Genomic DNA, 25,119 nt, shown 5'->3' with positions numbered 1-25,119 from the left:
ATATAAGGTTTGCTATGAATTTTAAACAAATACGCTTGCTTCTGAGCAGTTACAAAATCCTCAGTGGTGTAGAACAGGTACAAGTGGATTGATTTTTTACTCCATCAAAAATTACAAAGACTAGGAGACACACAATTAAGTTATAGGGAGATACTTTTAACACCACTAGGAGGAAATATTTTTTCACTCAGAGAATAGTTAAGCTCTGGAATGTGTTGCCAAAGGATGTGGTAAGAGCAGTTATGTAACTGGTTTAAAAAAAAGGTTTGGACAAGTTCGTGGAGGAGAAGTCCATTGTCTGCTATTGAGACAGACATGGGGGAAGTCACAACCTGCCCTAAATCAGTTCCATAGAATGCTGCTGAAATTTGTTTTTTTGCCAGGTACTTGTGACTTGGATTGGCCTCTGTAAAGACGGGATACTGGGCTAGATGGACCACTGGTCTGACCCAATAAGATTATTCTTATATTCTTACCTTAACAAAGCAGGAGAAGGCTAGTAATTTCAACTGTCAGAAAACATTGTTGAGAATTGAGAATTACATGTAACTGGTTTTTTTTAAACTTTATTTAGTTTTTAATGCCAACAAAAAGTGCAATACAATTTACATACAAATAATAATAATCAAATAAGCACTTATAAACAATCAGAATCTATACAAAAGATAAAAATTCCCTCCCCCATCCATCATTACCATCAGGAATAATACCAAAAGAAAAGATATACCCCCCTCCCGCTCTCTCCTCCTGGATGTGTGGGTGCAATACAATGGAAAATAAAGATAAAGGGCAACTATAACAAATCTACAAAAGACGTCAATGGACCCCCAAACCAATTTGAATATCTTATTATGCCCTCCGCTGGACGACGGAGACAGGAAGGGAGTGGTGAAGGAGGAGAAGGTAGTGGCAGAAAGGCTTAACATGTTCTTCTCGTCTGTATTTACAAACGAAAACACGTCCAACATACCGGAACCTGAGCAATTCTTCAACGGAAGTCAGGCAGAAAAATTAACATCCATAGAAGTGAGCCTTGAGGACGTTCGTAGGCAGATAGAAAAACTAAAAACTGACAAATCCCCGGGTCCGGATGGCATACATCCAAGGGTTCTGAAGGAATTAAAGGAGGAGATAGCGGAACTACAGAGAACTGACAGAGAACTGTCAAAACTCAAGGTGAACAAAGCCATGGGACCGGACAATTTGCACCCAAGAGTGCTCAGAGAGCTATGCAATGTTCTGGCAGAACCGTTAGCCATGCTCTTCAATCTCTCTCTAAGTACGGGGAGAGTCCCCCTGGACTGGAAAACAGCCAACGTTGTTCCTCTGCACAAAAAGGGTTGCAGAGCGGAGGCTGCGAATTACAGACCAGTGAGTCTCACATCAATAGTGTGTAAACTTATGGAAACTTTACTTAAAGGTAAATTGGACACGATATTGGATGAGGGAAATCTGAGGGATCCCTGTCAACATGGATTCACTAGGGGCAGGTCATGCCAATCCAATCTTATCAGCTTCTTTGACTGGGTGACAGGAAAGCTAGACTCGGGAGAGTCTCTGGACGTGGTGTACTTGGATTTCAGTAAAGCTTTTGACAGTGTCCCGCACCGTAGACTATTAAACAAGATGAAATCGATGGGGCTAACCCCATTGCATGGGTCAATGATTGGCTGAGTGGAAGATTTCAGAGGGTGGTGGTCAACGGCACCTTCTCTGAGACATCGGAGGTGACTAGCGGAGTGCCGCAAGGATCAGTCCTGAGATCATCTCTTTTCAACATATTCATAAGGGATTTAACCCGGGGGCTTCAGGATAAAGTAGCACTGTTCGCCGACGACGCCAAACTGTGTAATATAGTAAGTGAAAGCAGTCTCAAGGGTAGTATGACGCAGGATCTGATCATGTTGGAAAACTGGTCCTCAACATGGCAGCTGGGCTTCAACGCTAAGAAGTGTAAAGTCATGCATCTCGGCAGCAGAAATCCATGCAGAACATACACCTTGAATGGAGAAGCACTAGCTAGGACTTCAGAAGAACGGGATTTGGGAGTAATCATCAGTGCAGACATGAAGGCTGCCAAACAAGTAGAGAAGGCCTCATCCAAGGCAAGGCAAATGATGGGATGTATCAAGAGAAGCTTCGTCAGCCGCAAGCCTGAAGTCATAATGCCACTTTACAGAGCCATGGTGAGACCTCATCTGGAGTACTGTGTGCAATTCTGGAGGCCACATTACCGTAAAGATGTGCTTCGAGCCGAGTCGGTCCAGCGGATGGCCACTAGAATGGTCTCCGGACTCAAGGGTCTCTCATACGAAGAAAGACTGGGCAAATTGCAGCTCTATACTCTAGAGGAGCGCAGGGAAAGGGGGGACATGATTGAGACATTTAAATATGTCACAGGACGTGTCGAGGTGGAAAACGACATCTTCCTTCTCAAAGGACCATCGGTCACAAGGGGGCACGCACTCAAACTCAGAGGAGGGAACTTTAATGGTGACACCAGGAAGTACTTCTTCACAGAAAGGGTGGTGGATCACTGGAACAAACTTCCGATGCAGGTGATCAAGGCCACCAGCGTGCTCGACTTTAAGAATAAATGGGACATCCACGTAGGATCACTACGAGGGTCGAGCTAAGGAACTAAGTCATCAGCACCCAGACTTAATGGGGTGGGTCAGTAGAGTGGGCAGACTTGATGGGCTGTAGCCCTTTTCTGCTGTCATCTTTCTATGTTTTCTTTCTATGTTTCTACTGCAACAAATTTGCAACTTATCCCTGAAAACAGGCGAGATCCCGGAAGATTGGAAGATAGCCAACGTTACGCCCATCTTTAAAAAGGGATCAAGAGGTGACCTGGGAAACTACAGGCCGGTGAGCCTGACTTCGGTTCCGGGGAAAATGGCAGAAGCACTGTTAAAAGAAAACATCGATCAACATTTTGAAAAAAATGAACTTCTGATAACCAGCCAGCATGGTTTCTGCAAGGGAAGATCGTGCCTAACGAACTTATTGCACTTCTTCGAAGGGATCAACAAACGGATGGACAAAGGAGACCCCATAGACATCATATATCTAGATTTCCAAAAAGCCTTTGACAAGGTGCCCCATGAACGTCTACTCCGGAAACTGAAGAACCATGGGGTGGAAGGAGACGTACATAGATGGATCAGAAACTGGTTGGAGGGTAGAAAACAAAGGGTAGGAGTGAAGGGTCACTACTCCGACTGGAGGAGGGTCACGAGTGGTGTCCCACAGGGCTCGGTGCTCGGGCCGCTGCTATTTAATATCTTCATAAATGATCTACAAACAGGAACGAAGTGCGAGATAATAAAATTTGCAGACGACACCAAACTATTTAATGGAGCTCGGACTACAGAGGACTGTGAAAAGTTGCAAAGGGACTTGAACAAATTAGAAGAATGGGCGGCGAAATGGCAGATGAAGTTCAACATTGAAAAATGTAAAGTATTACATGTGGGGAGCAGAAACTCGAGGTACAACTATACAATGGGAGGGATGTTATTGAATAAGAGTACCCAGGAAAGGGACTTGGGGGTAATGGTGGACATGACAATGAAGCCGTCGGCACAGTGTGCAGCGGCCGCTAAGAGAGCGAATAGAATGCTTGGTATAATCAAATAGGGTATTACAGCCAGAACGAAAGAAGTTATCCTGCCGTTGTATCGGGCGATGGTGCGCCCGCATTTGGAGTACTGCGTCCAATATTGGTCGCCATATCTTAAGAAGGATATGGCATTAGTCGAGAGGGTTCAAAGGAGAGCAACACGTCTGATAATAGGTATGGAAAACCTGTCATATTCTGAGAGATTGGAGAAGCTGGGTCTCTTTTCCCTGGAGAAGAGGAGACTTAGAGGGGATATGATAGAGACTTACAAGATCATGAAGGGCATAGAGAGAGTAGAGAGGGACAGATTCTTCGAACTTTCGAAAAATAAGAGAACAAGAGGGCATTCGGAAAAGTTGAAAGGGGACAGATTCAAAACAAATGCTAGGAAGTTCTTCTTTACCCAACGTGTGGTGGACACCTGGAATGCGCTTCCAGAGGACGTTATAAGGCAGAGTACGGTACTGGGGTTCAAGAAAGGATTGGACAAATTCCTACTGGAAATGGGGATAGAGGGGTATAGATAGAAGATTACTGCACAGGTCCTGGACCTGTTGGGCCGCCGCGTGAGCGGACTGCTGGGCACGATGGACCTCGGGTCTGACCCAGCAGAGGCATTTCTTATGTTCTTATAAGTTAAGCATAAGCTCGCCCACCAGAAAGGAAAACTAAGGCGATCCCAATTCTTCCAATTGCGAGTAATCATTTGCATGGCTATCCCGGTCATAATTAGGAAAAGCCAGCATTTATAGCGGTCCATGGGGGGCTTAATATGCAATAACGTTCCACATATAACTACCTCATACGTCAATGGAATTGATGCCTCCGGTATGGTATTAATCTGTCCATGTAATTGTTGAGGGTGACGGTAGATCCGGAAGAACAAGAAGACTAAATTTCTCATAAACTGGTCAGATCTGCAAAACAGAATATGCCAATCACTGCAGATTACCTGTCTAAAAGTTTAGATAACAATGGAATAATTGTCGACAGTACCGCATGGGAGAGTTGTCAGAAAGGAAATGTTTTCTACAAATTCAAATAACAACTTTTTGTGATAACATATGCAAAAGAAAATTTTGCTAAAGCTTGAGAGTTTCTGGAGCAGCATTTATGAAATGTGATTTTCAATACATTTTGGCTTGATGAATTGAAACTTGAACTATTCAGTCTCACCCACACAAGGTCAAATTTGGAGATAAAAAGGTGAAGCATTTGAAGAAAAACATTTGAGGAGCACCCCTATTTTTCTATGTTAGAAAAGAAAAAAAAAAGACCTCTACAAAAAAAGATAGACAATCTTTATGACACTATTAGTTTTATAAGAACAGTATCACCTTGGAACGAACAATATCACCCCCAACTTAGTCACATTTTAAAGGAGAAAGAGGTAAAATAGGATCTGTATTAAAAAGGAAAAATGTGCACCCTAACTAATAAAGGAGTCGTATGTAAGACATGTATATTGCTGACTTTTTCCTACAAATATACTACACTGAGGCAATAGGAGTAAATATTTGTCACTCAGAGAATAGTTAAAACTCTGGAATGCATTGCCAGAGGTTCTGGTAAGAGCAGATTGCGTAGTTGATTTTAAGAAAGGTTTGGACAATTTCCTGGAGGAAAAGTCCATAGTCTGTTATTGAGACAGACATGGGGGAAGCCACTGCTCGCCCTGGATCGGTAGCATGGAATGTTGTTGCTCTTTGGGTTTTTGCCAGGTACTAGTGACCTGGATTGGCCATCATGAGAACGGACTACTGGACTTGATGGACCCAGTAAGGCTATTCTTATGTTCTTATGTTAGGGATGCAAGTAATGATCTCCCAGAAGATAATTAGAAAGATTTTTTTTAAAAAAAAAAAAACAACAAACAATCCTGAGATGTCCGTTTCCACAGAATTGGAAGAGCTTAGAAATAAAATGTTCCATAGTTGGTACATGACACCTTCTAGGCATCACAAAATATACCTACAATTTCAATGTGCCATTCGTCAATACACAGAATTTCAAGAAGGAACTGCTGGTAGCATTATAGTCAAGTAGATGCTATGTATCATGTTTATTGGAAGTGTCCAAGAACCAAGAATTATTGGACCAAATTCAATTTGTGAATAAAAGCCTTAGCTGGAGTTCAAATGCAATTTGACCTAAAGATATATGTTTTTGACAAAACATTTGCTTATGCTGTTAGTGAAAAAATATTTAAAAATAAAGAATCTTTGAAGATGATAGTGAGCATGCGTTTGGGCACAAGTTGTGAATTAAGTGCATCTTTAGTATATCTGTCTTTCTTGCTGCCAGGAACATTTTTTTGGACTATAAATACAGTACTTTACAAGATATATTGTCATTCTTGGTTTTCACTGGATAATCAGGAAGCCATTATTTTAAAAAGTTAGTACCAAAAATAATTTGTAAGAATAATGGTCTATGGGTCTAAAAACATATTTTGGGATGTAGATAATAAAAATACTTTAGAGAAAGCAAGATCAAATATTTCTACCTCACAATGAGATCAGTAATTTATATCTTCTATGCAGTTGTTCTCTTTTCAAGTACAGTAGCATGCCAGGGATAGTATTCCTTCAGGAACTGTTGCCCAAGTTTACGTCTCCATATGTGCTACTATGATAACGTTATTGTTTTTCTACTTATTTTTGCCAGAACAATAACAGTAAAAAAATTTAAACAGCCTATTTAGCACATTTAGCTAACTTCTGAGAGTCTAACTTTGATTGTAAGCCTGTGAAGAAGAGACCTGCTGACTGTATCTGAATTGTAATTCTGTTACGTCACTTTCAGAATTAATACAAAAGGTGTTTCACCTCAACCCACGAAATCTACACATACTTTTCTTCATAGCTCCTCACACTTAGCTGAACAGTAGAGAGCCCCCTGTAGTTTTCATTTCTGCAAGCAAACTGTGCACAAGATTTTCTGATCTGATCTACCTTTTTTTCTTGTTTATTCAATAAAGTATGGGGAAGGGGGTTGTGCTTTGAGACCCCTTTGGAGGTGGTTCTCTGCCTGGGAAAGGATGCAATTTCCACAGAGCCGGACTGCTGCTCCACAGGGCCGCCTTCAGAGCTCAGGGTCCTGTCAGATGTTTAAGCACAGGCTGTTTGCACCCTGAGTAAGAGCCCTTAAGGTATTGGGGCACAGGCTGCATTTTCCCATACCCAGTCAAATGAGGAGATTCTGTGGGGCGGAGGTCTTGGTCGGAGTCCGTCCAACTGGCAACCTGAAGATTCTGTGAGCTGGGGAAATTCTGAGGCAGAAAATCCTTTCCCTTCACTTCAGCTATACAGACAGAGCTGACAGGCCAATGGAGACTGTAAGTGCAGTCCCATTACTTCCTCTGGGAAATTCAAGAGGGGGGAGTCTGAAAACAGGGTTTCTGGGGGTAGGGATCAAGTCCCCCACCCCTAAAACCCAAAATCACTGATTTTTATTTTTCCATTTGGTTTCTACAAGGTATTTTAAGTGCAAATTTACTGGTGGTGGCCATCTTGGATTTTTAGCTTTTTTTTTTCAACTTCAGATTTCTGCCTCTTAACCTCTCAGTTTTGTTAAAAATCATTAAGGATGGACTGCTCCACCATTGTAGATGTGAATTCATGTGTGGATTCTGCCGGATTACTGGCCGAGGAGCATCCATGAACCGCATGCTGTGGCATGTGAAGGGAGGGTTGGGATCTTTGGGCCTCACCTTGCCTCCTCAGGGTCCTCTAGGGCTGGGGGTCTGAGTCCAGGAAATGGGCATAAAATCACACCCAGTGCCGTTTTCAGGCGGGATGTGAAGCACAGGCATACAGATTTCATGCACCTTTTGTAGTTTTCTCCTGGCCTTGCAGTGAGCCAATGTCAATCCTGACCTGTGGATTTTCCCAAGAATTTGTGTATCTTAGAGAGTGTATCTTATGGACCTGACCCATGCGGCACAGCCGTTGGATGCATGCAAACCTTTCAATCAGGATCTTTCCTTGCAGAGGTACCTGTCCATGCCTCCAGTGCTCCTGTTCACTTGGACCCAGACACCTTTCCCTGGCACTCAGGCTATGTATACTGCATCCACCGTAGATGACCTGGATACTATATATGATATGGTCAGCCAAGTAGTCTCTGGAATCCCTGATGTTGGTGATGACCCCTCTGTCCATCGGCTGTTTGTCAGCCTCTGTTCATTGTTTTATTGAGGATACTATCAAGGAGCTGAAGCTCCACATCTCTGTGTACTGTCATGAGTTGTTCTAATTCTCTGATGTCCTTTTTTCCATCGCGTCCAGATCTCACAGCTCTGGTTATTTATTTATTTGTTTTAAAAATTTCTTCTCCACTTAGGCCCTGATTCTCCAAAGTGCGTCCCGATTTTAGGCAGCTGTAGGCGTCCTACAGCTGTCTAATCAGCCAATCGGGATGCATGTTTTTTTAAAAAAATGCTCCCCAGGCAGGCCGCCTATATTGAAGGCGAGGCCCGCAAGATACCTAAGCTCGCCTAAGGGCCTTAGGCGAACCTAGGCGGCCCTATGCGTTTCCCTAGTAGAGGAAGAGACGCTTACAATGTAGGCCAACAAAATGCTGGTCTACATTATAAGTAGACGCGGCCGCTATACTTATTGCGGCAAGGGATCTCTCTGCTGCTATAAGTATAGCGGGCCCCAGCCGCCTGTCCAATTGCTGGCAGGAGGGTGCCCAAACCCTCCTGCCAGAAGATGCCCCCCCCGACACTACCGATCGCTGGCAGGAGGGTGCCCAATCCCTCCTGCCAGAAGATCCCCCCCCCGACACTACCGACCGCCCCCCCCCAACACTACCGATCGCTGGCAGGAGGGTGCCCAATCCCTCCTGCCGGAAGACGCACCCCTCCCCCGCGCTAACAGCCCTCAAACCTCCCCCCAACCAAACTAACCTTTCCTTGTTGGCCAGACAGGACTTGCCCGTCCAGCTGGCAGGCCCGCCTCGTCGAAATGAGGCGGGCCAGCCCCTTCCCGGGGCCTAAGGCCTGATTGGCCCAGGCTCTAGAAGCCTGGACCAATCAGGCCTTAGGTATAATGGGTCCGCCCATCCCCAGTTAATCTAAGGTCTGATTGGCCCAGGCTCTAAGGCTATTGCACTTCTGCTAAAAATAGCATATACAGTAGTTAAAAATTTGGATAAAGCAGACTATAAAAATAGATAAAACACCAATAGCTAGTAAAAAGCTTTCACAAACAAATAAGTCTTTAGTTGCTTTCTAAAAGACATCTTATCTTTACATAATCTCAAATAACTCGGCAATGCATTCCACTTCTGAAGACCTGCAACAGAAATGGCTGTTTGTGTCTTTTTATAGTGAGTTTCAACAAGCACATCAATTGATAACCTCATGGCAAACTCTGACCTTAATGATCTAAGAGGTGTATACTATTTTAATGTCTGGCTTAAATACCACGTTGGCTAACATAACACCACTTTTTATAAAGGGTTCCAGAGGTGATCAGTGAAATTATAGACTGGTGAGTCTGATGTCAGTGCCGGGCAAAATGGTAGAGACTATTATAAAGAACAAAATTATATATCATATTCATAAGTTGTGTTGTCTATAGAGCAGAAACTTGACACTTTAAAAAAATGGACAAGGGCGAATCCATCCAAAAAACTGCAACCGAATTAGGAGTGGAAGAATAACTGTTCTTGACTGGAAAATGTAACACAGTGAGCTGGAGAAATGGGGTTCAAATCGGGCCTCTACTTTTTCATTGCATACTAGAAAAGCTATGAAAAAATACAAATATGAGAAGGTGAGCGAATTCACACAGCAAAGAAACAAGGGCATATCTATATTGCAAGAGAAAGCCCAGGTGTTTTTAAAAGGAATTCAATAAAGGTGACATTGATTTTACTTCTAGCATCAGGTGGCTTGATCTTTGGAAGAAAAGATATGGAATAATGCATCTTTACATTGCTGGGGAAAAGCTGTCTACAGATTCTGAAGAATTTGAAATGTAAGCCTCTTATTAAAAGGAAGGCATGTCAAGGGACCAGATATACAACTGTGATAAAACCAGATTAAATTTTAAAATGTCCTCAAGAACTCTCATATCAAGGCTCAAAGTCTACAGTAGACTCCAGGTTATAAATAGAGTAAAGAAAGAGTGACTATTCTAGCCTGTAGCAATGCAACTGATAAACATAAATGACCATTGGCCTTTATTGGAGTTAAAAAAAATCCTAAGGACTTTAAAAATGTGGCTCCTGCTGCTCTTCCAATGTCTTATAGAAACCAGAGGAATGCCTGGAGGGGCAAAGAAATTTTCTGTAACTGGTTTTTCAAGGAATTTGTTCCATCAGTAGAAAACTTGTTGAAAATGATAAACCTGCCTATGAAAGCATGAACTGAGAAGTACTGAAAAGAGTGCTCCTTTTGCCTCCTAATATGACATCTTTGTGTCAGCCAATGGACCAGGGCGCATGGGAAATCTTTAAAAAACAAAAAGCTTCTTACAATGCTCGTTTGTGCACTGGATAAAGGGAAAGAAATGACTGAAGTTTTAAAGAAAGTGATAGATTGTTATCTACTGGATCGCTCAGTCAAGGGATGAAATCAAACCTTCAACCGTAGCAAAATCATGGAGAAAGTGAATTCCTGAGAATGAAATGAACAAGAACATAATTCTGAACACAGAACTGTTGAGAAAAATCTCCTCCTTTTGTTACAGGAAATACCAGGCTGTGGATATGCATGTGAGGGTGACATACAAGAATGGATGTAGGCAGATGAGCAAGAACTAACTGACAATAATATGATTGCTATGGTGAATGGATATGATGCCAATGAAGACACCTTGAGTGAGCCTGAACATGCAGTAGATAAAATTGTAAAAGTCAGACATTGTGAAGGGATCAAGGCAATTAAGGCTGCATTGTCAACAATAAGAAGAAGCAAGTGCTGTTGATGTAATGTTTGTTGGTTTGGGGTTTTTTTTGTAAATCTTTATTAATTTTCAGAACTGATACAAAGTACAAACAAAATACATTCAGATAAAACATAAAAAAGCACTTATAGTCGAACAAATATTAAAACAAAGTACCCTCCCTCCCACTCTGTATGTGTGTAAAAATCATCTAGGAATTAGGGGTTTAATCACTCAGTCTTTTGTTTAACAAATGCCTCTAATGGACCCCATTTTTCTTTAAACCTTTTATTATTTCCCAATTGTTCTGCATTCATTCGTTCATACCTGTAATACAAACAAAGTGTTTCCCACCAAAAAGAAAAATTTAAACTATCCCAGTTCTTCCAGTTTCTGGTTATCATTTGCATGGCCACCCTCATCATAATCAGAAGAAGTATACATTTATGTGTAGCAATTGGACTTTTAGATTTCAACAATGTCCCAAAAAGAACCACATCATAAGACAATGATAGAGACACCGAGTATCATATTAATTCTCCCCCATATTGATTTCCAAAAATTGAGTATCAAGGGACAATAAAATAACAAGTGATCCAGTGGGTCCCTACATCAAAATGACAGTGCCAGCATCTATTAGACTTTGAACTATCCAACTTTTGTAAACGAACTGGGGTCCAAAAATTCTATATAACAAAAAGAACCAAGTTTGTCTCATAGATGTAATGTTATTGAGGAGCTGGTGTGACCTTGCAGCGAGGAAGAGATGTAAAATGGGAAAACAAACATTAATCACAAAATTTTCCAAAACACGTTTATAATAGAGGTTTAACGGTTTCATTATTACAATTCAGTATAATACCCTGGCTGTGGTTTTAGAGTAGTGGTCTTATTTTACAATTTACAGTAGCTTATTTCTATTAAAAATCTTTGTTTTAGGGGAGGAGTCAAGATGTCAAACGGACTCTGACAGCGTTCTGTGTAATAACTTGGCTATAGCTTATCTTTTGTACTTGAATTGCCAGATTTCTTGCCTTATTCAGCGATGCCACATTCCAAGAGGAAGGGAATGGTGAGAGCCGTGATGTCGCTGGCTCTCTCATCTTCCCCAGTTCAACCAACACTTCCACAGATCTTGGAGCTGCAGATGGCTGCCAACCCTCGGCTAGAATTTTGGAGGCTGGATTCTGCTGTATAGACAAGCGTGGGAGCGCTCAACTCCCTGGAGCAAAACATCTCACTGTCGCCTCCAATGGTTAACCTGCCTCCTTATCCAGCAGAGGCGCGGAACCATGAGTCGAGTCCTGGGAGAGAAGAAGAGTTGACCCTTGAGCTGGATCTGAGCTGAACTTCACCTGCGAAGGAACTGCAAGGTGGGAAGAGCACCAAGGAATCTGCAGAGCCGGTGGTAGAACCTGCAGTAATCCTGGGGACACTTCTTGCAGCCATAAAGAATTTGACAATGGGTTTGACAATGGGGAAAATAGCTCAGGGTATGGAGGGTATTGGTTGCTAAAGTTGATGCTTTCTCCTTGAACATTGGTAGAGTACGACAAGACTGTATGGATAAGATTCAACTAGAGACTAGTACATTGAAAGATTCAATTTCTTTAGTTATTAAAGATCAGAATTTTATTTCACAGAAGATTGAACAAATAGAGAATTTTAACAGATGACTAAATCTTAAGAGTTCTAAATTGTCCAAAATTTTTAGCTATGTCTCCTGTTGAAGTGTTTAAGAAATTTCTATTAAAAAATTTGAATTTCCCCCAAGAATTTCCACCTATAAATAAAGCTTACTATTTACCGGTTACTAAAGATAAAAAGTTTGAAACAGATGATTTACCTTTAATTGATAATGAGACTGTTGAGAAAAATCTACAAGATATTAAACAGTTCTTGAAGATTCTCTTTCTGAAGTTAAGGAGCAAGCCACTTTAATAGTGAATTTTGTCTTTGAAGAAGACCTCACTTCTGTTATGAGAATTTACTTCAAAAAAGGTGTAACTCCCTTTTGTGGACAGAGAATATGGATATATCCAGATGTGACAAAACCAACTCAGGAGAGACTTTCTTGTAATGAGAGAGGAAACGAGAAAATTAGGAGCCATTTTTATACTTGCATATCCATGTAAATGCTGTCACAGGGAAGCACCTGTGATGTGAAAGGAAGCCTTGCAGTACCCAGAAACAAGGGTAGTAAATAAAGGGGTAATACCAAAACCTTTACTTTGTCCATCTAAGCCTAAAGTTAGAACACTGCAGGAAGATAAAATTCATTTAAATAGTTGCCCTGTGTTAGCCAAGCCACCACCAAAATCCTGTTCATCTTTCTCCAAGAATGTGAAGATAGGAAAGTATAATGAATTAGTGTGTTCCAGCATGCCATAGACAGGAGAAAGCAAAGCTTAGGGTTGGAACAGCTACTGCAATCAGCCCAGTTGACATAGATCCTAATCAGCTGAGAAAGCATCAGAATGCTGCTATAGGCAGGCTTGGAGGCTTCACTGCAGTTAGGACTAATCAAACCAAAGTAGGAGAAAAGGGAGTGGTTTCCAAGCAGCAGGGGACCACATGAACTCTGAAACCTTCTTGACTACTGTGGAATCAAAATTCTCCAGTATAAAGCAAGAAAGCAGCAGACATCAGGCCCTCTGGATAAACAGTTAGAAACTTTCTAGGTTGAACCTGATAATGCTTGTGAAGATATTGATATGGATCAGTTTGAGCTGGGGGAGGAATTAAACCCCTTTGAAATTGAGTATGAGGTGTCTGAGGTGCCCAGCCTAGAATGTATGGAGCTAAGCTAATGGCTCTCCTGAGTTTAATGAAGAGTGGGGAAGGGACTGAACACATCAATCTAAGGAACAAATGTAATGTTATTATAAACGAAAATAACAAAATCATATCATATATGTAAAACCAAGCCTTATGAAAAGTCCAAGACTTGTTGATTTAATGGACCCAACATGGTCCATGTTTCGGCTTCTGTGGAAAAGCCTTCCTCAGGGGTCAGCCTGTGGCTTAAGAAACATATGTAGAAATGATACAAACTATGTAAAGCAAATGAAACATATACATCATTGAAACAATCATAACCAATGTAAAGATAAAAAATGACCATACATATCAAAAACCAAAATAAAAAAAACCCATAAGAAATAAAAGTATATGCACTTAAAAAGACAAAAATCCAGTGGTTAATACCAAAAGGGGCTAATCTAAAACATAAATACAGTAGATATAACTAAGAAACATGAAACCATTAATATTGAATAAAAACATACATAAAAAGAACCATAAGATATTACTACTGATCATAAAAGCAGTGATTACATGTAAAAAAACCAAGTAAAATAAAAAGCATGAGACCATGCATATTAAATAAAAAACAGGATACTGTATCAGATAAATGTTTGAATACAAAAAACCCAGAAATATACAGACAAAAAGGAGTGCCTGAGGGTGCATATGTGCACAAGACTGAAGCACTAAAAAATGGGAGAGAAAACATAAAAACCAAACATACCCAGTGGGTGGCGCTCAATGAAAGACTCTTCAAAAGACAAGGCTAAACAAAACAGAACAAAAAATAAGAGATATAAAAACAAAGAAAGAAATAGTAAAAAAAAGAACACCACCTCTCTAAAATAATGTAAGTTCGAAATAAGTACCTTAAAGGCTGGTAAAACAGGGTCAAAATGGGCATATAAACAAGAGAAGGACTACATATATCAAAATCCCAAGGAGCTGCATCCAGGGCTGTAAAATAACATGGCTCGGAAAAACCAAGCTGCTAAATCTTAAGGGGAGCCATTCAGAAAGCCAGAACTCGGGGCAGTCACTGCAATGACTCACCGAGCGGGACAGGAGCATTGAAAGTTCGCTCCTGCCCGTTTCACCTCTGGACCACCAGGGATTTCAGCAGTAGAGGAGGTAGGATGGACAGGGTGCAGAGCCTGGCAGCCCGGCGGAGGCCTGCATTAAGTACGGTATATTCATATAAGGCAGAAGTTGACTGAAATTTCAGCTCATAATTTTGATTATCGGTGCATGAGATGCACTCCATATTTTAGGTTCAAACAATTTTTATTGATGCAAACAACATCAAATACAACATAAGGGCACCCCAAGGTGCATAGTACAACAATAATGTATCGAATAAAATAAGAAGCATGTATAACTAAAACGTAACAGCAAATTAACTCAGACTCTTATTAATTTAAAAAAATGTCATTCAACCATCCCTCCCCACCAAATCCCACTTATTCTATACATGATAATGTGCTCGAACCTTTCAATACCCCCACCTCCCCTCCCCAAGCCTTCCCCCCTTCCCAATGGTACTCTCTACTCCACCTCACTAGGACACACCAATACAATCTCAGCCCAAATTAGGACACCCATCTTAAGACCGCACTATGACCTTTGGGATGCAAGGCTTGCAGATAAGGCTCCCATATATGCATAAACAACATCTTTCACTTCTTAGGCCTTCCAGCATCTCTCGCCTCCCAGATGGCCAACTGAAATAACTGGTTCTACCAATGCCAAAAATTCAGAGGGTCAGGGACCGTCCAATATTGAAGAATACATTTCTTGGCCAATAAACTCATCTTCCTACACACCACCCGATGCCCTCTAGGCAAATGACTAAAAGCCTCTGGCAAATCCAAAACAAAATGGGTCGGAAAACTACGCTGCATCCTATATGCCAGCAAATATGGTAAGTTCCTAGTCCATCAAGACATGACCATGATATGCTTCATCTCCTAGATCAGGGGTAGGGAACTCCGGTCCTCGAGAGCCGTATTCCAGTTGGGTTTTCAGGATTTCCCCAATGAATATGCATGAGATCTATTTGCACGCACTGCTTTCAATGCATATTCATTGGGGAAATCCTGAAAACCCGACTGGAATATGGCTCTCGAGGACCGGAGTTCCCTACCCCTGTCCTAGATAAACAGCACATATTAATTAATACCTTCTTTAAAACCTTTCACTCCTTGTCTGTTGGCAGTAACCAATATCCCTCTCAAACTACACTAACTCATTTCAAGCTAATGCTTTGTTTGTTTGTTTATTTGGACTTTCACTCATGCCTTTTCAGTTATAGCTTAAGGCAAGTTACATTCAGGTACAGTAACTGTGTTAAGGACAGAAAATTATTTTTAAAAAATCTATCTATAGTAGAAAGATTACATACAGAGCAACATATTGTAGCATTTCAAAATATTCTGCTAAGTTTGTTTCAAGTAGTTGACTGGTACTTCTGACATTAAGCAGTTGTGTTCACTGCAGAGTTTTGGCAGTGTCTCAGTTTCTTCAGCTAAAACTTTGTCAAGTAACTTAACTCGTTCTGTCCTTTTCATGCTATTTACATTTTATTACTTTTATCTGCAATATTTATCATTAGCAATATACATAGCATTATCTCTTACAGACAATGGAAAGTGCTTCCACGTAGAGGATGACACGGTGACAAAATTCATCACCGTTCCCGTCCCCGCGGATAACCGCAGGAAACCATCTTCATGTCATTCTTTAAGGAGAGAGGGAAGAATCAGAGTATGAATGGCCACAACCACTGACCCACAAGCTTTGCTTTGAAGAATGCTGGTGTAGAAGGACCGAGGTTGAAATAGACACTAGAAAATGACATGGGATTATTTTCCGTGGTTATCCGCGGGGACGGGAACGGTGATGAATTTTGTCACCATGTCATTCTCTACTTCCATGTGAATTCATCAGGTTGCTGATGTTACCACTCAGAGCCCACTCTTATGTTGCATCACTTGAGTTTCTCATCATCATCAATTTTTATACAATTTAATAAACCAGGTCCAATCAAAATGGTTTGTGCTGTTTGCGCTCCTGTGTTGTGGCTGGAAGCCCTGCCCACTTGTGACATTTTTTTTGTATTTTTTATTTTATTTTGAGAGACTTTTGCATTATTGAAAGGAACATTCATCTTTATAAAGCACCAAGTTAACATCAAATTCTGTGAATTATGAAACATATTTCTATTTTAACAGGGTGCTACAATTAGGAAGGAAGAGACCAGAGGAGCTATTCTGGTAGCAAGAATAATGCGAGGAGGAGCTGCAGACAGAAGTGGTAAGCATATTCTCTCATTACCATAGGTGCTTGTGCTGTGGGTGATTGAGCAAACTCCTTTAGTGTGCCCAGGGAGCATTAACTTGGGTATAGCACTCCCTATCATTTTGAAAAATTGGCTCCTATGCTCAGCACTACTTATGAGGACTGACAATTAAGTTTGTGAACTCATCCTAGAAAAAGTGCTACATACCTCATTGCTGAATATCACTACCTTCGAAGTACTCCTCTTGGGAAGCTATGCACAGATGCCAGCACCTACTCCACCCTTCAAAGCAATTTTGGAACTCTTTTTCTGAAATGCCCATCAGAGCTGTCATTATATTACCCTTGATGTCATCTTCTTTTCAATATTTCCTTTATTTTTGGGTAAAGAAAAAAGTCACTGGGGACCAGATCAGGTGAGTAGGAAGGATGTTCAATACATTTATTTGTTTTCTGGCTAAAAACTCCCTCACAGACAGTGCCGTGTGAGCTGGCGCATTGTCGTGATGCAAGAGCCATGAGTTGTTCGCAAAAAGTTCAGGTTGTTTTCGTCTAACTTTTTCACTCAGCCTTTTCAGTACTTCCAAATAGTAAACTTGGTTAACTCTTTGTCCGGTTGGTACAAATTCATAATGAACAAATCCCTCTGATATTAAAAAAGGTTAGCAACATCATTTTGACTCTTGATGTGTATTGGTGGAACTTTATTGGTTGTGGAGAATTGGCTGACTTCCATTGTGCACTTTGACTCTTTGTTTCAGGATCGTATTAGTACACCCGTGTTTCATCACCAGTGATAGCAAAAAAGTAGGTAGTGTATATAAGGAAGACACAGGAAAAATGAAAAACATAAAAAATATTTATTGATAGACACAGTCATTGTTTCAGTAAACAAAGCCTTCCTCAGGAGTCCTTGACAAAGCAAAACAGCAGCAATAAGAATTTACCAAAAATCGATAAAAAGACATCAGTATTTTATCTAAGGAATTTGTGCAGACCAAGAAAAATGTTACTAAAAACATGCTGTGAAAAATAATTGCCCTAATAGTTGCGAGTGAACTAATAAGAGCAGTGTGAATCTCAAGGTGTGAAATGAATGTTTTAAAATCTTCCATTACCCTAAAGCTTATAGTGGCGAAGTAATTAGAGAATAACACAGGGACAAATTTTTTCCCATCCCCGCGGGAACTCATTGTCTTGTCCCGGCAAGTTCTTTTCCCGTCCCTGCTCCATTCCTGCAAGCTCTGTCCTCATTTTCACAAACCTCAAACCCTTTGAAATCATAAATATTCGAGGCTTGTGTGGTTAAGGCAGAGCTTACAGGAATGGGGCAGGGATAGCGATAAAACTCGTGGGGACGGAACGGGAAAATTGAGTTCCCTCAGGGAAGGGGAAAAATTTGTTCCCGTGTCATTCCCTAGAAGTAATTAAAATGATTTTTTTTTTTAAAAAAAAAAAGCTTAATGTAAGAGCAGCTTAATGATATAGCAGCTTACTCATCTCCAAATCAAAACACACAAAACATCTACATCTCAAACGGGTCCTGGCACCCTACTCTATGGTCAGACCATTTCAAATATTCATTCACCATCAATTGGGCTCAAAATAACAACAAACCCATCCCAAAGAAAACACTCATCAAATTCAGACCGAAAATCGAACCTCACACATTCTGGAACACAGTCGACCCCGAAATCGACCCCAACAACCCCAAAGAATTCATAAACAGCTGGCGGACCCTCAGTGAATCTACACTAAACGAACTTGCTCCAATAAAAAACAAAAACAAAATAGACAGACCATCTAATAAATGGTTCGACGACGAACTTCTACAACTAAAAAGAAAATGCAGACAATTAGAAAGGTCATGGAAAAAACAAAAACACAACCACATCAAAGATGAATGGAAAATCCTAATCAAACAATACAATACCAAACTGAAGGAAAAAACGAAAAAACTACTACTCCAAACTCATCAGCACCGAAAAACCAGACACAAGAATACTTTTTGACATCTTAAGAAATCTCACCGATACCAAACCATTTCTCGCCACCCAAGGAAACCAAACTCCCACAGCCACCCAATTAGCGGATCACTTCAAACACAAAATCATCACAACCAGATCCACATTCAACAATTCAAGAATCAACATAGAAGAAATACGAATCAATCCCAAAACAGATGAAGCAATCCCAGCAGACAGGATATGGACAAACTTCCCAAAGATACAATGGTCAGACTTGAACAGGCTTTACAAAAAATACAGCAAATCCTCATGTGACTTGAACAACTGTCCCTCATACTTACTAGCAACAGCTTCCACCAAATTTAAAGCTAGCCTCACACTATGGCTTCATACAACACTAAGTGAAGGTCATTTCCCACCGGAATTAGGAGAAATCATAATTACACCTATCCTAAAAGATCCCAAAGGTCCTATAGATAATCCTGCAAACTATAGACCAATCGCTTCAATCCCTCTATACATTAAAATAACAGAAGGCCTTGTCGCACAACACCTCTCCAACTACCTTGAAGACCATCACATACTACATCCATCACAATCTGGATTCAGATCCAACCATAGCACAGAAACTCTACTGGTATCACTATTAGACATTGCCCGACAACACCTCAGCAAAGGAAACAAGCTGCTTCTCATTCAACTCGATCTTTCTGCGGCATTCGACCTAGTTGACCATCACACACTACTCCAGATATTAGACGCAATAGGAATCTCAGGTAATGTTCACAAATGGTTCCAAAGCTTCCTCAAAACACGAACATACAAAGTCAAATCAAAAGAGCACATATCCGACCCATGGTCAAACCCATGTGGAGTACCACAAGGATCACCATTATCACCCATATTATTTAACCTCTTCATAGCATCCCTAGGCATAAACCTAGACGCCCTAAACACAGTATCATTCAGCTACGCAGATGATATAACTATCCTCCTCCCCTTTAATATTCAAGACCCCTTATCCACAAACCACCTGAAAATGATAATGGAAACGGTAGAAAAATGGATGTCAAGTCATAAACTAAAACTGAACTCGGAAAAAACTAAATTCCTACTACTGGAAAGGGAAAAAAAACCCATCTCTCACAGAACTAGAAGTAAATACAATCAAGTACCCAATGCAAAGCACACTCAAAATCCTGGGAATCCTACTAGACAGAAATTGCACAATGCAGTCTCAAATCCACAAAATCATCCAAAGAGCATTCTTTACAATACGTAACCTAAGAAAAATAAGAAAATTCTTCAACAAAGATCAATACAAGATATTAGTACAATCCCTAGTACTGAGTATTGTAGATTACTGTAACAGCCTATACCTATCATGCCCAAATTACATGATAAAACAATTACAGACAGTTCAGAACACAGCCCTCAGAATCATCTACTCACTAGGCAAATATGACCACATCACCAAAGCATACTTAGACTCACACTGGCTACCAATAAAAGCAAGATCCCAGTTCAAATTCTACTGTCTACTATACAAAGTAATACATGGAACAGCACCCAGCTACCTAAACAACAGACTACACCGTAACCTCTCACACAGATTAAGGAGAACCCAGAGCCTATTCACTCACCCCCCTCTCAAAGGAACACGACGAAAGAAACTATATGACAGCCTTTTAGCGACACAGGCAGCAAAGATCGATACTACCATCACCAATCTACTGACCAAATCAATAGACATTAAAGCATTCCGAAAAGAAATCAAAACTCATCTCTTCAAAAAAACACTTCCCAACATCATAACCTCACAAAAGTATTAGAAAATGCTCTCATGACTACCCAAACACCACCACCAGCAACACCCGAAGCCGGACAGTATTATCTCTACTCGTCTAAACAACAGAATCCGGACAATATTATCTCTATTCGTCTAAACAACCTATCACTATCTACTATCTACTACCAATTTATCCTGGAAAAGTCCAGAACAACAATTGTAACTTAACGCATTCTTGATTATATGTACTGCAATGCTACTGGAAATGTCCAGTCTTCTAACTTGTAATCCGCTTAGAACCGCAAGGCACAAGCGGAATAGAAATCACTAATGTAATGTAATGTAATGTAAGAGAAAAAACCATAGTGAAAATAGGGTTCCTTTTACAAAGCCGCACTAGGGCCTTAACACGCGGAATAGCGCACGCTAAATTGCCCCGCGTGCTAGCCACTACTGCCTTCTTTTGAGCAGGTGGTAGATTTTCAGCTAATTCGGTGCTTGCGTTAAAAACTCTAGCGCACCTTTGTAAAAGGAGCCCATAGTGTAGGTGTTAACATTCCATTAATATGTGCAAATATATGGGAGTGATTCATATGTTAATACAAATATGCTGATATAAATAGAAAAGAAGGATATTACCGTATATCCACTGTCTCGTGTTATGATGGAAACGCGACTAAAGCAGCAATACTAGAATGTATAGAAATGTATGAAAAGGAAGAAGATATTAAAAAGAAAAATTGGCATCCAAAAATTATAGAGAGCAGCTCAATCATACAAAAGCGTGTCTCTAAGACACTCATTCCAAATAGCAATAACATGTATTATAAAACAGTGTTTTTCAACCTTTTTACACCCGTGGACTGGCAGAAATAAAAGAATTATTTTGTGGACCGGCAAACTACTAGGACTAAAATTTAAAAACCCCGTTTCCGCCCCATCTCCGCGAGCTCGGTCACCTCAGTAACTATAGAAAAATAGACAAATATAGTGCAAAATATAGACAGCAGATATAAATTCTCAAAACTGACACGTTTTGATCACTAAATTGAAAATAAAATCATTTTTCCTACCTTTGCTGTCTGGTGATTTCATGAGTCTCTGGTTGCGTTTCCTTCTGTCTGTGTATCCTTTCTTTCATTTCTTTCTTTCTGCACTCGGGCCCAAGAATTGTCCCTTTCTATTCCCTCCCTCTTTCCTTCCCATGTCCTTAGTGCCCCCGGTGCCTCCTTCCCATGTCTTTAGTGCCCCCAGTGCCTCATTCCCATGTCCTTAGTGCCCCCAGTGCCTCCTTCCCATGTCCTTAGTGCCCCTTCCTGTCTTTAGTGCCCCCAGTGCCTCCTTCATATCTCTTTGGTGCCCCCAGTGCCTCCTTCCTATGTCCCTCTCACTGCCTTCCACACTTTGTCCCACCCCCACCCCCGAAGCCAGCCTGCCTACCTGTCTACCTCTCTCCCTCCCTCCCTGGCCAAAGCCAGCCTGCTTGCCTGCCTACCTCCTTCCCTCCCTGCCCCGCAAAAAAAAAAAAAAAAAAAAAAAAGCCTGCCTCCTTCCTTTCCCCTGCTCTTACCGCCCTGCTGCTGCTGCTAAAGTCTTCTTTCCAGGCAGATTGGCTGGCCCAGAACATCCTCTCCGACGTCAGAATTGATGTCGGAAAGAAGACTTCCTGTCGGCTTTAGCATCAGCGGCAGGGCGATAAGAAAAGGAGACCCGGGGAAAGGAAGGAGGGAGGGACAGGAAATGATTGCCTGTGCCATTGTCCCCGAGCACAGCTTCGGGACGCTGTCCCGAAGCTGTGTGTGGGGACAACAGGACAGGAGGTCTGAAAACGGACCTATGGTCACTTTAATCTTGCCGGCCCTGCGTGGACCGGCAGAAATTTCCTGCAGACCGGCGGTTGAAGAACAGTGTTATAAAAGATAATAGTTCAAACCTCACATATATTATTATGTTTTATACAATAAGATCCAAAGATTGACAATGAAATGAGAAAAACCCATCAAACATAACGTAGTGAAAAAACAAACATCTACAAAACCATATGATATTAAGAATGGAATCCAATGTAAACCCTCTTTATGCTATAGGTCAGCAGATATATCTATACAAAAGCTCTTACAGGGAAAATGTGTATGGAAAATACAGAATATCTCAATTTGTGCCCCCCTCCCAAAACCCCAAACTGGCATATTAAGCCAGTGGGAGTAAGCGTACTAATATATTCACTAGTAACAGCTGATTATAAAAAGGTTCTACTTGAAAGAGAACCTCCATGCTGAGCCAGTAAAAATCAAATATTAAACCATAACGGTGACTGACGTATTGTGGCAACTAATGAAAACCAAATAGGCATGGCTCAGAGATAACACTTCAGAAGATAAAAAGTAACCTTTTACATATAATGAGCCAAACAGAATATAAACTTATAAAGCTTACTTGATTGCAGACAGAAATGCGTAGTGCAGCGTGAAAGCTAACTCCAATCAATAATAATATGGCCTAAAACATTGTCTTGCCTCTCAAAAAGGTCTTGGCAAACTTCGACTCTCCTTTGCTTTTGTTAATCGGTGAACTCCTTTGGGGCCATTTTTGCACATACCGTTCTCACGCCAAGATTTTCAGTTAAGATTTTCCTGTTTCTCTATCAATGCAGACAATAGGAAGTTATTCAGAGTAGTAAAGACGCAGGGGGATTGCGAAGACCTGCAACATGACATAAACACGCTCGAGAAATGGGCCGCGACATGGCAAACGAGGTTTAACGTGGATAAGTGTAAGGTGATGAATGCCGGTAACAAAAATCTTATACACGAATACAGGATGTCCGGTGCAGTACTTGGAGAGATCCCTCCGGAAAGAGACTTGGGAGTACTGGTCGACAAGTCAATGAAGCCATCCGCACAATGTGCGGCGGCGATGAAAAAGGTGAACAGAATGCTAGGAATGACTAAGAAGGGGATCATGAACACATCAGAGAAGGTTATCATGCCACTGTACTAGGCCATGCTATGCCCTCACCTGGAATACTGCATCCAGCACTGGTCGCCGTACATGAAGAAGGACACAGTACTACTCGAAAGGGTCCAGAGAAAAGCGACTAAAATAGTTAAGGGGCTGGAGGAGTTGCCATACAGTGAGAGATTAGATAAACTGAGCCTCTTCTCCCTTGAAAAGAGGAGACTGAGAGGAGACATGATCGAAACATTCAAGATAAAGAATTGAATAGATCTAGTAGATAAAGACAGGTTGTTCACCCTCTCCAATGTAGAGAGAAAGAGAGGGCACTCTCTAAAGTTAAAAGGGGATAGATTCGGTACAAATGTAAGGAAGTTCTTCTTCACCCTTTAGAGTGGTAGAAAATTGGAACGCTCTTCCGGAGGCTGTTATAGGGGAAAACACCCTCCAGGGATTCAAGACAAAGTTAGACAAGTTCCTGCTGAACCAGAACGTATGCAGGTAAGGCTGGTCTCAGTTAGGGCACTGGTTTTTGACCTAAGGGCCCCCGCGTGAGCAGACTGCTGGGCACGATGGACCGCTGGTCTGACCCAGCAACGGCAATTCTTATGTTTTTATGTTCTTAATGTTTACTTAGTCTGCTATGCTCAGTCAGCCGATGATTTTGACGCCCAATTTGACAAATTTTTGAACTGTTTTCATCAGTTCTTCTCATTACTGGCTGCCCTGACCTTTCTTCATCAGTGACACTTTCTTTCCCCTCAGAAAAATGTTTAATCCATTTTGTACACTGCCATTTTCTTCATGGCATTATCCCCATAAATTTGAGCTAACATGTCCCTGATTTCCACTTCCACTCTTGCCAAGTTTAACGAGAAATTTAATGTTTGTTCGTTGCTTTAATTCAAGCTCTGACATTCTTGCGAAGGCACAGAAAAAAAATGCAACAACAATAATAAATACCACTGAGCAGGACACCACCACACGTTGATGCAAACACAGCTGTGAGACACTAATATACCAAGGTTATGAAACCTTACTGAGTTGTTTGTACAGTACTGCCAATGTACGTGCATGGAGGCAGGTTCGCGAACTTAATTGTCAGACCCCATATTCAAAAGAAAAATATCACAGCGAAGGAAGAGAGACAATGTTTGCTACTTCATTTTTTTTAAAGTATATCAAGACAGAAGATAAATCAGAGCACTCAAAGGTAGTTACTTGACATCAAATGCATGTGTTTTAAAAATTTTGGAGATGGCTTGATAATTTCTGGTTGAACACACAAACTGCCACATGCCTGGGATCCTGTTCTAAATTGTATTTTCGGCTCACAATATAACCTTAAGTGAGTCTGGTATATTTTATAAGGTGCTTGTATATGTATATTGTCCAAGTTTCAGTTGGTTTAATTATCCCTGAAGCAGGTACTCCTATGCTGAAACATTTTGGGCTAATGAACATATAATAAAGGAATTGGAAAATTTACCACCTGTTTTATACCTATATTTTAAATAAATTGGTTGAGCCAACTTTTTCTTCTGTCACCTGTGTGTTCAACTTGCAGCTGCTGCAGCCAATATTTGCCTCATTTTTTTTAATTGATAATTTTTGATTAAAAAATCCAAAATGTCTGAACTCAAGTCAGTGGTTGAATGAAGTTTAACATGTGTCTTCAGGGAACCTTTTTAGTTTCAAAGCTGTTAGATGAATATGTCCTATGTTTTGTTTGGGGGTTGGGGGTTGGGAAGGAAATGACATATGACTTTAGGATTTATAGCTTTA

The 25,119-nt window shown here is 40.9% G+C and overlaps 1 protein-coding gene across 1 annotated transcript in view; it reads left to right on the top strand.

Moving 5' to 3' along the window:
- MPP7 (membrane palmitoylated protein 7) overlaps nt 1–25,119 on the top strand; it is a 348,547-nt gene that overhangs the window by 131,542 nt on the left and 191,886 nt on the right. Inside the window, exon 6 of the mRNA XM_033931438.1 lies at nt 16,557–16,638. Coding sequence (XP_033787329.1) covers nt 16,557–16,638 — 82 coding nt within the window. The remainder of the gene's footprint in view (nt 1–16,556; nt 16,639–25,119) is intronic.

Source organism: Geotrypetes seraphini, chromosome 2 (genome assembly GCF_902459505.1).
Source record: "Geotrypetes seraphini chromosome 2, aGeoSer1.1, whole genome shotgun sequence".
In the NCBI taxonomy this organism is placed as follows: domain Eukaryota; kingdom Metazoa; phylum Chordata; class Amphibia; order Gymnophiona; family Dermophiidae; genus Geotrypetes; species Geotrypetes seraphini.
The sequence above is the reverse complement of the archived record's forward strand: the minus strand, read 5'-3'. Positions and strand labels throughout refer to the sequence as shown.